The sequence below is a fragment of the Chelmon rostratus genome, chromosome 2 (assembly GCF_017976325.1).
Source record: "Chelmon rostratus isolate fCheRos1 chromosome 2, fCheRos1.pri, whole genome shotgun sequence".
Taxonomy (NCBI): Eukaryota; Metazoa; Chordata; class Actinopteri; order Chaetodontiformes; family Chaetodontidae; genus Chelmon; species Chelmon rostratus.
The window spans coordinates 17,324,517-17,338,143 of record NC_055659.1 but is presented as its reverse complement, the minus strand read 5'-3'; the positions used below and the strand labels follow the sequence as shown (position 1 = coordinate 17,338,143).

The 13,627-nt window shown below is 44.6% G+C and overlaps 1 protein-coding gene across 1 annotated transcript; it reads right to left on the bottom strand.

The window, feature by feature from the left end:
* Positions 1-4,666: 4,666 nt before the first annotated feature.
* ip6k2b (inositol hexakisphosphate kinase 2b) lies at positions 4,667-10,362 on the bottom strand. Its single transcript, XM_041961298.1, has 5 exons — positions 9,785-10,362; positions 7,108-7,339; positions 6,831-6,997; positions 6,515-6,690; positions 4,667-6,418 (listed from the first exon to the last, which is right to left on the bottom strand). Exons 1-5 carry the CDS (start codon positions 9,996-9,998, stop codon positions 5,813-5,815), a joined length of 1,395 nt encoding a protein of 464 aa, XP_041817232.1. The 5' UTR covers positions 9,999-10,362; the 3' UTR covers positions 4,667-5,812.
* Positions 10,363-13,627: the final 3,265 nt, after the last annotated feature.

Here is a 13,627-nt window from a genome sequence, read left to right as displayed (position 1 = left end):
AAAACTGTGGTACAATCGGCCTGATAGGAAAATGGGCCAACAGTTGTGAGGGCAGAGCAAACTATGTTCAGATTTATTGCATCATAAATTCTCCCTCTGATCAATTGTCATTTTATTCCTCCTGGTGGCTGCTTGCTCTTATCTGACCGATCTGTTGACCAGGGTTCAAGGAGGGTTGCATAATAGGCTGTGACATCACAGTCTTTGAACATTTGGCTGTTGTGTGTGGTCCTTGTAGGAACCGCACAGTCGTTTGTACTGACATAACCCATAATTTCTTTTATGGTTGCAGTTACACTGTCCCAAAAAGGCTTTCCTTTGGTTAGTATGGTTGGCCTCCAGGTCGCCACATGGCTGTTGGGTGGTTAGCTGTCTGTTTTGATCTAGGGTGTTATGAAGAACCTGGTCAGACTCTTCCAGCCAAAAAGTGGTAGTGCACTGTGTCGCAAGCACAACACGAGTTGCGACGCTGTGTAACACATAAATAAAAACAGAATACAATCATTTGCAGGCAATCTGTGTTTACAACAACAGTTTAACAAAGTGTTCCTGAGCCATGTAGCAACATCCTTTATCCAATCATGAGTTCACAAAGTGTTGAACCTCGCTCCATCCTCGCTTGTGAATCACTGAGCCTTTCCAGGATGCTCCTTTCATACCCAATCATGATACTATCACCTGTTACCAATCAACCTGTTTACCTGTGGAATGATCCAAACAGGTGTTTTTGGAGCGTTCCACAACTTTCCCAGTCTTTTGTTGCTCCTGTCCCAACTTGTTTGAAATGTGTTGCTGACATCAAAATCAGAGTGAGCGGATATTTACAAAAATCAATGAAGTTGATGAGGTGAAATATCAAATATATTGTCTCTGTGCTGTTTTCAGTTGAATATATGTCAAAAAGGATTAGCAGGTAATCACAGTCTGTTTTGTTCATGGTTTACAGAGGATCCCTAAACTTTTTTGGAATTGGGGTTGAACACATTTTGTACCATTCTTCATCTAAAATTTCACTCTTTCCCTTTGATTCCCATTTGTTTTAATGTATAGCAGTTTTTCTCGTTTGCCTTTCCCTCTGGCTTTGTAAAAGGCTGAGATGACATGAGGTCTGCATGGTGGTGTGCATCTACAATAATATGAATTACACTATTTATATCTGTGTCAGGATACAGGATCTTTCATTAAATAATCATGTATCAAAAGAAATACTAGTTTTCCAGACCATATTTCACCTTCAGGTCTTGAAAGCTCATACACTTCCAAACTCCACGGGTCAAAACATAATTCATACTGCACAAACTCATACCTCCCTCTGCCGCTGTGCTCCTGTCTGGGTTATTTTAAGCTCACACACACTTCTCTGTTGTTGCTGCAGGGAGGATGAGAGTGCATGTGCTCTCCTGCAGACTTTCACATCCTATTTCACTGCTTGGTTTCACTGAGAAGTGGCTTCTCTTTTGCAGCCTGAGATCCGCAACAGGATGCCTTCTAAAGGCATCAGGTTGAGGAGCCAAGGTAGCCAGAACGACAGTGAAACAATAAGATAAGAATTTAAACCTTTGAACTGTGATGACTGTCACACCGTGTGCTCAGACAGCATTACGTATGCACTGCAGGCCTCCTTGAAGCAAACACAAACACCTGCGTGAGTACTTCCACGTACGAACTGTGCATGGATGCGTTATCATCGGAGCAAGATTTATCAAACCGGCTCTGACATCATAACTCGCACTTTCCTGAGTGCTACTGGGGTCAGTCAGGCTTTACTAGATCTCATAGTACATAGCAAAACCACTACGTTGATCACATTGCATTTAGTCTGACCACACTAGCAATAAACCTGCCAAATGGTGTTTTCTGAAATCAAGAAAGCCTCCTAATCTAATCATTTAGTTCATAGCACGACATTAGTTGGAATTAGTTCTATTCCAAGTGTCCTTCATTCAGGCTATTTCAATATTTTTGTACGAGCAATGAGGCCAAACCACCCCTGAATTTTGTGGTGTCAAGAATACTACTGCTGTTGCCATAGTAATGTATCAATGTTTAAAAAAAAAAGGTTCAGTCACCAAGGCAACTGTCTATGTCCCACTCAAGCACACCTACATACATACACAGACACAACACAGACAAACAAGTCCATTCATCCAAAAAATAATAATGTAATAGAGATAAATACAGTCGAGTGAAGAGATGTCTCAGTACACAGGGGACAGAACAGTCTCCTTTCATAATTCCATCAGATTTAAAACCATATGAACAAGCTTGAGCCAGTGCCATCGTGGAGCAAAACATATTCATCTAAATCTGTTTTGTAGCAGCCAGCAGATGAGCAGGGGACGCTTGGTTATTTTTAGATCTGAAAAGAGGAAACGATAATCCCTCTCATCTCGTGCCTCACGCTGGTATCTGTCCTAAACTGCCCGTCTCTCCCCTCGCTTTCCTCTGATGATGGTGATCACTGCACCAAACCCCTGAAGATCGCAGACGGGCCGACAGATGAGCGATAAAGCCTCACAAATATCAAAAGAATGCCTTGTTGCTAAGACGCCTGTGCAGCCATAGCTGGTTTTGATAATTCACTCAAGATCAGAAACAGGACATCCGCCCATCTCTTGGTGTTTAGGAATGCATTTTTGTTCGTTTGCATGCATGATAATAGTGAATACTGCACATGAAGTGTGGATATGTGGGTCATCTGCAGGCCCTGAGTCACACTGTTCCAGCTGGTTGTCACTGACTTATGGGTGTGATGATGGATGGCAGACGAGTGCTGGGTGAAGCCACTGAGGACCTGAGTGTGTTTACTGGGCATCGTTAATCAGACCAGTGTGTCCTGTTTGCTAAGATGGACAAATAAGTGTCATTTGCACACACACAAACAGGCGAAAGACTAGGAAACCTTGCATCATATTTCATTTTTTATTAGAATAACATCATCCCACAAATGAAAAAGCAATTCTTGTGTGTTTTTTGACAGCCTAAGCCCCCTCTGAGTGTTTCTTTACCTACTCCACCTATTTGTCATGCCATGCTGTTGTTCAGGATTGAGAGCAAACACCTAACTAGCAGTTTTTCAGAACAGTACTCTTCTGTCACCAATAACTCAAACCTTCATTTGAAACAGGTGTGCTAAGTTTGTGTGAAAAGCATTCTAGGCATACTTTCCACACAGCCAGGGACTTACCCTCCTTAGCTCAGAGTGTTTTCCGGTGCTGGAAAGCCGATTAGGCTGACTATAAAGCTGCTGGTCTTGGCAGGCAGCATCTTTTGGGGTGCATACCGTGTATTGAACAAACAGGCCATCTGAGGTTGTTGGTTTGGAGCTGCTTGTGCATGTGGCTGCTGGCTAACACCTTGTAATTCTTCCTACTTAATGGAAGTTTTCCTTCTCTTGTTTGAAGTGCATAATCTGAGCCCTGCTGCAGATCAGTCACCGATGTCGCAGCTGAATGGCAAACAGGCCAAAACCCTTCACTAAACTACTTAATAACAAACTGTGTAATTATGATGACGCATGCAAAGTGAGGTTTGTAATCTTTGTATTTATACTTTCTCAAGCACATTTGTGAAAACAAAGGAAAATGAGGGAAACCTGTTGCCCTGGCAGAGACTTTCCTGTGGATCAGTATTGTGTAAATTACATAATTTACACACAGAAGAAGCAAGCAGCACCAGTTCCTGATGTTTGGGCTAATAATCACATTATAACTCATTGTTACTGCAGAGAAACTCACGTCACAGTGTTTAATACTGGCACAGAACCAAATGATTTCATGTTTCAGCTGTTCGAGAAACATTCAACCACACCTGTGTCGGATGTCACTGATGCAAGACGTCAGATTATGTCCGTCAACCTCAAACAACATCACCACGTCCCATTTCTCATGTCTCATTTGGTGAAAGGGCTCCTAGCAGCTTAACTGATCCGCAATAGAATATCAAATTTCAAAATCTCACTGCAGAGAAAAACTAATTTTATGATCCCACTTGTACTGTGTACAATCACCACTGAGGTTACCAACGATATCCTGACTTCACCATTCACCATGTGTATATAGGTCGACATACGGGCATGTAAATACAGCATTTATGTTCTATTTTATTACAGTTTCATGACTTTAAGTATTGCTTTATACATTTTTTAAAAATCTTATTTGTGTGGTAGCATCTTGAGCCTGTGAGGAACAACATCTGTTCAGCTGTGTACTTTGTATATGGATGAACGACAATAAACAAAAAACCTGTTTGGTGTATGATGAGCTTTCCTTTTCTCGATGAAGCATTTAACTGCGCTAATTATCACATTGTGTTTTTTTACGTTTTACACAGCGTCCAAACTTTTTGGAATCAGGGTTGCAGGTCCTTCATTCCTCTTTGTGTGCACTGCGATGAAGAGATACTTGGCTCAACACAACAGAAAGTGTTGTTTTCAGTTGTACTGTGTGGAGTGAAGGATGATGAAGTCTTCTATAGTATTTAACACAAAGGATGACTCATGTTTTTGACAGCACTGCTTCTTTTTGTTACGACACTCACACATCTGGTGTCAGCATCCTGCTTGCATTTCGTTTTCCTTTCCCCACTTCACTACTTCCTGTCCAGTGAACACATATTATTCACAAATAGCACTGAATGTAAATGAACACAACATAGACGGTAGCTTTTACCACAAATGAATGCCTTTATTTTCCAAGACACTTAACACACAGGTATACAAGAGAGGTATCAGCTCTTGCAATAATAAAATAAATCAAAGTCGGTATCAGAACAGAACATTTAGAGTGGTAATATGGAATGTAGCCGTTTCCATTTTTTTAAGTTTTTAAACAATCCTTTCAAATAAATAGTCTCTATATAGTCTTTGTAGCTAGTGTTTTTAAATCAATATATTCTCTTTGTTTAGTCAAAGTTTCAGGAATGAAAAGGAGAAAATCAGACAAAAACAAAGACAGTGACAAAACAAGGATATTATCCCCTTAGCAAAGAGTCTTTCATTATAGGCAAAAGGGTACAGTTGTGAACAACTGTTGAAAAAAGGCAAATCCCTTCTTCTAGACCTAAATAATCTTGTTCTTCCACCAAAAAGTGTAAATCCGAGTGCCCGGTGGACTCACAAACCAGGTTTGTTACGAGGGTCCTAAGAAACACCAATAGAAACACAAAATGTCCTTCCCAGAAGCTGAAGTTGTCAATTGCTACAAGGCTGTTGGCCTAGCCAGCCATGGTCAGCTTGTACAGTCAACTCTCCTGAAAATAATGTGCTGTGCTGTTGTGGACCGGTAGTCCAAACTTCACCTCCCCCCCAAAAAACAAACCAAAAAACAAACAACTTATATCATATCACAGGTAAAGCACCACGTCAGGCTCCTACAACTACACTTTAGCTTCAATTACCTCTGCCTCGCTCTTTCTCTCTCAGAGAGAACATAACAATAAAAAAACTCATCTGTACCAGAGGAGGAGAGGGGGAGAAGGGTCCCAGGATGCTACAGGAGTCCCTGTGTTTGTCGAGAGACCACCGTCTCACAACAGCTCTCCTACCACGTATAACAAAGAAAAGGAGCAGTCTCAGAAAGAGAGAAGTGCAAGTAAGGGCACAGGCAGCCCTGTCCTCTGGCAGGTAAGGGAGAGCACAGCAACGACCACACAGACTCTCCCCTGACCCCGAGGTGTCTGATCTTCCCTCCAAGCAGAGGAGGGTCAGACCCCCGTCTAGGCATAAGGACGATGCACCTTATGGTAGCAGGCTTTCAGCTCAGTGAGCTTTTCCCATGCTGAAAATTTAGACCGCGTTGGCTCCAGTGCAGCCTCAATCAGTACTGTGATCCTCCAGCTGGGAGATGATAGTGATCAGGTTCTGGAGGCCGAAGATGAAGCCACTGTCCTGGCCTTCGTGCACCACGCTGTCTTCCCCATAGTGCCGACAGGTGGTGTGAGCAAAGTCAATCATGCGCACATCTACCGCGGGGCTGCTGGCCTCTCCAGCACTGTGGGAGGAGCGACTGCTGCCACTGTTGCTGCTTCCTCCGGCCACACCAGCACTGCCACCTGTCGAGGACGAACGAGGGAAACCGAAGGCCCCTTCCTCCTCCTCCTCCTCCTCTTCCTCCTCGTCAGATGGCTCATCCTCATCGCCTTCTTCCCCGCCACGGTGTCTGGGTCTGCTGGGAGGCCTGGGAGGGTCTCCGTCGTAGATGATGAGCAGGGAGCTGGAGTAAAAGCGGTAGGACTCGCAGGCCTCCAGGGCAGCTTGCATTTCTCGCAGTCGGCGCAGCACTGGAGACAGCAGCTCTCGACGCAGGCGCCGCCCGTCGTGAAAGAACTGGTAGAGAGCCTCCTTGAAGCCTGCAAGTGTCAGCTTACGTCCGTGGTACTTATTCATGAACATCAGCTGCCCCGAGTCTGACTGGTACACCTGCAGGTCACACAGAAACATGAGCGCTACAGCTCCACATGTAACCAATACATAAGAGCATTAATGCAGAGGAGCTGTGCTGCGTCTCTACCGTACCTGCATGCCACAGAGTCGCACGCCAATAGAGGCAGATGTGCTCTGTTGGCACTTGCGAATCTGATGGGCTTTCTTCTCCTCTGATGCATCATCCCCATGTTGGCGAGTTCCCATCTTCAAGTCTAAGACACATGGTACTGTGTAGCGCCATGTGAGGTTCTCCAAAAGGATAAATTCTATGAAAGGGGGTCAAGGATCACACAGCAGCAAAGGACTTATAAACTAACACATTCTTGTAAATGCGCTTATGATCATATTTAAGACCTGTCCCTCTCCACTGCGCACCAGGTACTTCTGTTAATTCATGAAAGGATACTATATTGGTTGCGATGCTTTGCATTCTCCTTCATCCTTTGTAGGTGCTGCTGGTGACATTTGAGACTCCAGGGGTTGTGTTTGATCTGTGGCACCACGTTGCCCTTCTCCAGGCTGAAGTAGAGAACCTCCGCCTGTTGCTGCTGCTGCATCTCATCACGATTATAACTGCAAAGGGGACAACAGGGAAAACATGTCAGCTTTGGTGTTACAGAACTCATTCATGAATGGTCTCGTCATTTTTTAAAACATCAAGTTGCCATGGCAAGCACCCTCACCTCATGATCTTGTCTTCTTTGCGGCTGTGTCGAGCTCTGTCTTTGCTGTAGTTGTCATTTTCCAGGAGCAACGAGGACTGCTTCTTGTTGCTCCACTTCAGCATCTTGCTCTTGGGCTCGCAGTCTGATGAGGGATCTTTGTTTTCCAGGTCCCCCGATTCGCTGTGCAGGGGGTACGCGATGAGGCACAGGTTCCCTTCCTCATCCTCTTCGAAACTGACTGACACTACACCTGAGAGAGGGTGAGAAGTATTGAGAAGTGAGGTATTGACACATTCATACAGCCATTTGCACAAACACACACACATTAATGTGCTATATGGAGCTTGAGATTAAAGATGTGACAGCAAGATGAAAGATGGAAGCATGACATTAACAAATGGAGCATTTCGCATCAAGAGCAACATCTGTCAGAGCACAATATTTATAGGACTCATTATTGAGGAAACAAGAGACACAAAATACCACGCAAGACTGAAGTGTGTCAAACTGAGCAGCGCATTTATTAAGCAACCGTGAAACACACACAAAAACTCGTAATACAGTCTCAATCAGTCGGCAATGACATGAGAATGAATGAAGTACAGTTCTGTCTATCCACATACAAAAATATACATCGAACAATAATCAGCCTGTTTACACTGCTCACAATACAGGCCTGACATGAAACAAGAGCTGAACCAGCATTTAAAGATGCAGTTTGTTTTGAGGTGCCAACCCCAAATTCACCAGAGAGGGGCAGAGGGGCTTAAAAGAAACACAGTGTACTTTAATGTCAACGCTGATCTATGGCATGATCCACAAACAGGCACTTCAGTAGACCCCCCTCCAGCCGCTACTAAAAGTCCCTAAAAGGAGCTGTGTGTTGCCCATCTCTGTGCAGGGTGGGGGAGGTGTCAAACTGAGAATAAACATCACAGCTGCAGCGGCTGATACAGATAAACGACACACAGGAAGGAGGGATGTGGTCTAAACTGATCGAGAGAGAAAGTCGCAGAGATATGGACAAACAGCATCTCAGACGACAAGCGATACATTTTGCATCCAACATCATGAGTGGCAGTAGTAGACATATTGCAAAGCAGCCACCGAACAATAGAATACAATTCACTGTGGCGACAACCTGCCCAAACACAGCAAGTGTTTAAAAATGCATTGTAGTGTCTCTGCATGTGAGACGACGGGCCTGAGGGCCCAGCATCCACGTTTCTTCCGCAGCCTGAGGCCTGGCTGATGTCATGCGCACTGACGTCACCATCCTGCAGGAAGCCCTGCCTCTGAAATCTGTCCTTATGGACTGCGCTGTCCACTCACAGCTGCACTGTCATCACACCACCTTAGTGAGTGTGGGAACTTGTGACTCACTGACTTTCTTCACAAGAAGGGCTCGTAAATCAGTCAGCCAATTAAGATTTTTTACAGCCCAATGGGCATAAATTGACCTTAATATATTAGCAGGGGTTTGGCAGGGTTGCTGATTATTATCAGCGTCTATTGTTTTATGGGTTCCGAAGTTCTGGTTGTCCAATCCTTCTTTCATTTCACGTCTTGGACTTCAAATCCTCTGTTTTAATCTTCATCTACACCTTTGTGATGGCCTTCCTAATATATTGTGCATTGAGTGTATGAGTATGAAATATGATTACAGGCCACTGCAAGGTGTCCCTGAAACCATCAGATACTGTTGAAATTTCTTTATATCTACACAAAGTTACTGAACACAAGAAATTGCTCTTTAAAAGTCAAAGCAACAATTCTTCCTCATACTACTGTGTGGAATGTAAGAGACAGAAGAGCGTCACTATTGAGGTGCATTTGAAGGCCCCAGACGTCTTCTACTATCTTATCTCTGAATCCCACTCCTCGTGTGACTCTTTTTATAGTCCCATGCTGCATTACTGAGGAGTCAGATACCACTTGTGCGTCTTACCTCCGTCATACTGCTGCATAAAGTTAAACGTATCAGTATGTACTGGTTTTATCCGTATCTGCGGGTGAAACCCTGAGAGGCTGCGGACCTGGACCCAACCAGGACACACGATATTCCAATTAAAAGCATGTGTGTGGGTGAAATGTGTATTTGCGTCCATGTTTCTGTGATGCACCTGTAACCATACCTGGAAATCTCTTCTACTGACTTGTGAATTAGTCCCCTGGTGATCTGCCTCATTTATTTTTGATCCCCTTCTCATCTTGAAACCGTAGCAGTCTTGAAAGACAGACACGGCACTTAAAAGACCTCTGGCGGCTCATCCTGGCAGGTAGACTGACCATCAGCTTGGATGCTACTTGAAACCCCACCTTGAACCCTGTGGCGCCTGCCAATTTCTTCAATATGGGGGACACTGTACTCAAGTCACATTATGAGGCCTCTGCCAACAGGAATGTATCTATCTATAGATATGGAAATCTATTTAGTGGTGTGTTATTGTGTACACCATGTTCTATGGGGCCTTGCACCAGTCTGTTACAACCACACTGTACCCAGCGCACATTATGATTAAAACAAATGTTTGAGCGTTTTTTGCAATGTAACATTAAATTTAGCAAACAGCATTATTATAGACGACGTAATGGAAAAGAAAAGGATCAAAGCTTGGTACCAACACATCATCACACATGCGCTGTTTTGACAGACAGCCTGACACTTCCTCCAGATTTGAGACGGGGGTCTTACCTTTATACTGTGGGGTGAACTTCCTCATCTCTGGAGGAAGGCTCTTGTAGAACTGGTGCTCCCGGGGGATGAGGGGCTTGCAGATTGTTTGTTCCCCAAATCGCAGCACACAGGAGTGGCCTCCCACCTGGTGCACGAAGGGCTCAAGCATCACCCCTTTTCCGGGATACGGAGTCCCGTCCGCCTGCATGAGGGCTTCCAGAGCGGGACTCATCCTCACTCCGCATCGGACAACTGAGCTGGGGGGACCCACGTCGCTCGGGAGGCAAGAAGCTCGGCCTTTCGCTTGGCTCCCTATCGTCGAGCTCTTTTCTGTTGGCTCGCACGGGGGCGCTACTGGTCGCCTGCTCGAGCGCAGCAGTGAAAAACAAAGGGCTTGACAGGAAGGACGAAGGCAGCGACAAAATCCCTTATTTCCTTTATTTCCTCCTCGTCGGAGGACAAATAACAGAACTCACCGCTGGGCTGGATAATCTCCGTGTTTGTACGTGTAATAAAAGGCGATTTATAACAGCCTTTAAATGCTAAAAACGTTTTCAAGCAACGACCGTCCTTGCCGTCGTCATCGCCTGGCTGTTACTGAGACTGACGATGAGACTGAGCCACCAGCCAGAAAAACAGCACGAGCAGCCAACAAGGCCCGCCTCTCCCCTCAACCAGCCAATCACAGAGCCGCGGCTGTCGCTGGGAGGAGACAAGGCACCTAGGAGAGGATCAAGCAGATCAAGCAAACAAAGAGGAAGGAGAGAAAACAGGGGGGAGGGGAGAGCAGGAAAAATACTAGACAGAAAAACACAACACGGGCGGCTTTTTTTTTTTCAGAAAAACGTGCAAGTTTCATCGTTCTTGTTACTCTGGAGACAGGCTGCACTTTAATTCCCATCTTGATTTGCAACATCACACATCCCTGGTAGCAACCTCAAGAAGAGAATTAAAAATGAAGGCAAGAAGGACACTGACCATGAGCCATTTGTTTTTCATTTTACAATTTTGATTCATGTTTTCATATGTCCCTCACCTTTAGGATGAAAACTTTTGTCTTATACCATTGGCACAAAAAGTGGATGGCACAGACACAAGTCCCAGGTAATGACTTGGAGGCATAGCCCACTGCACATGTTGTCATCAAGACCACTCAAACTGAGGAGGTCATGTGAGGAGCGCAACTGTGCTATGCCAAAACAACTCTATCCATTGAATAAGGTTCAATTATGCTGAACAATGAAATTTGAGGTGTGACTCGTATAGGAACGTAACCTCTCTTTCCAAGTAGGGCACTTGTTCTCATGATAATGGCCTCAGGATGAGCCGTGTTCAGACCAAAAATAGGCCTCCAGCAAGAATGCAATGGGCTGTGTTAGTGTTGCTACAGGTAATAGTGAGAAGATGGTGTACGGTCCAGGAAGTCCAGTTATAATAATACATCCATGAGTTTGAATCACTGTATAAGGTACAGAAAGGTAACTCCAGTGAAAGCTGCACACCCAAAGAATATGCCAAAGAAATTTCCTGGTAATACAGTTTGTACAAAGGATTACAAATGCACTGTATTTTTCCCTGACATGACCTTTAGACATACATCTGAAGTAATGGCGTAGGCGTCAGTAACTATTGACGCTGGTGGCGTGGCCTTCCACACGCAGGCATAAAAACTGGCGATCCATCATCTCGCCTGCCAACCAGGCTCTGGTAAAGTTTTACAAATATTAAATCTTGATGGATTAACAGTTCATAATACAAAAAACTTCCCTTTGTTTGCTGTTTGTCCTGTTAACCGTTTTAAAGACATTTCTTTTACAATGGTGGTTGGTGGGGGTGATGCATTTTGGTCCACAGGGGATTTTTGTTTTGCAGTATTGCACTTGGCCACTCAGAAAAAATGTCCACTTCCATGTATTTGCGTGACCAATGCATGTCAATGGCAATGATGTAGCATTATGCTGTGGCAATAGCTGAGCCTGGTCCAATTTTTCTAACTGAACATGATCAAATGTATTCATGTGAGTACGCTGCTTTAAGACATCGTGCTGAAGTGTGCAACACTATACACAAACAAAGCAGAGCACGGTGCTCTTTAGGCAATTTTCCTATCTTCACAGAGCATCATCACAACATCATTTTGCAACATAACACACATTCCAGTGGCTGATAGCCGAGTTCATAATCACTGATATAAATAGAGCCCTCAGAGCAATGTTTGTGGGCATCTGTTATTAAGTTTTGTTTAAAGGGACAACATTGCAAGACACTGTGAAGTGACAAGTGACTTCAACACTGGAACATTTGTCAGCAGTGTAAAGCCCTAAAGCTAGGTTTTTCCAGCATGAGTATTTTCCAGTGACAAACATCTGTGGTGTTAGCTGTGAGTAGTATCTGGAACAACACTGTACTAAGAGCAAGGATTTAAACTGCGAGTAAACAATGCAGGTTAGTGGGTAAGATAACTGTGCCTTTGCTACCTTTTCTCTGGCTCAGAGTAAAGGGTCATTGCTCACCCAGCAAACCTCAGATGTAAGACCAAACTGGATATTCTTTGTGAGTGGCATTCGACCTAATGAGTCTGACTTGTGTGCAAGGCCAGACAAAGCTGAGGTACAGTAGGCAGGCTCAGGTCACTGGACGGTTACAGCCTAATCACGCACTAATCTCTGATGTTCCAGTTCTGCACTGGGATTACAAATGGGAAGAAAGGATCCCAGACCCAGGCAGGGAGGGGATTAAATGATCAGCACTTGAACAGGGTACCCACTCTTCTCTTTCTACTGGTCTCACAGGTGGGGGCTCCCTGGTGGCCTGGTGTGAAATGTGGAACACAAGAAGAGAAGAGATGAAGAGTGTGTGCAGCGCAGTGTGTGTGCTTGTGTGTTGGGAGGTACACCCGGGGCTTCCCAGACATTCTGATCCCAGGATCAACAGAACAATACCGACTTAATCGTGCCAGTTCGTCTTTCGGGAAAGAAAACTGCGGGCGTGTCGTGTTACCGTGTGGAGGATTTACTTGTGTGATTGCAAAGGTGTAGAGTGGGCCTCAGTACTGTGATCAGGGATGAACGTACGTGTTTCTGTGTGTGCGTGTGCTCTCTAAACTATGTAACATCAAGGGCCCTCAGTCAAATAAGGAAGCGCAGAGATCTCATACTAGATATTTTCAGAATTAGACACGTGTGTCAAGCATACTGTTGGTAGGCAATAGAGAAAGTGAAACTATCACATAAAAGGCATATTAACAACTTTATTATCGTGCCACTAATATTGAAACTGAGGTAAAACATTAAACTCATTAACCTTGTTTGTTAGGACAAACCATGACTCAGCGATTCCTGTGAAACTGACAGCATGAAGGCTCCAAGAAAGCGTGTGCTCATGTGTGTGAGTTGAGGTCTTTCTAGCCTAGTCACCCTGGCCTCTGTGATGCGTCATTGTTATGTCAGCTTCGCACAGCGTCCCCTCTCATGTCATGGGTCTGTGCCCCAGGACAATAGGTCCAGGCTCTGCCACAGGGCCCTCAAGCCAGCTATGAAGCACAGCAGTGATGCAATGTCCGACAATCTTCTCCAAGCACATTGTATAATGGGTGGTCTTCTGCAAACACAGTGGGTGTTGTAAACTCCACCCACCACAGATGCAGCAGTGCAGCAGAAGTCTAGAAATCCAGCCTTGTACAAACGTATCAGCACTTACAGACAGAAGATGGAGAAACATTTTCTTTTCCAGAGGGATGCACCAGTTGTCACCAATACTGACATTTTTACTGACCGAGCCACAGTTATTAAACTGTTAAATGCAGTTTTTTGACAATGTCTTTGTAAAATTCAGTGTTCATGCCTCACTTGTGGCCCTGAT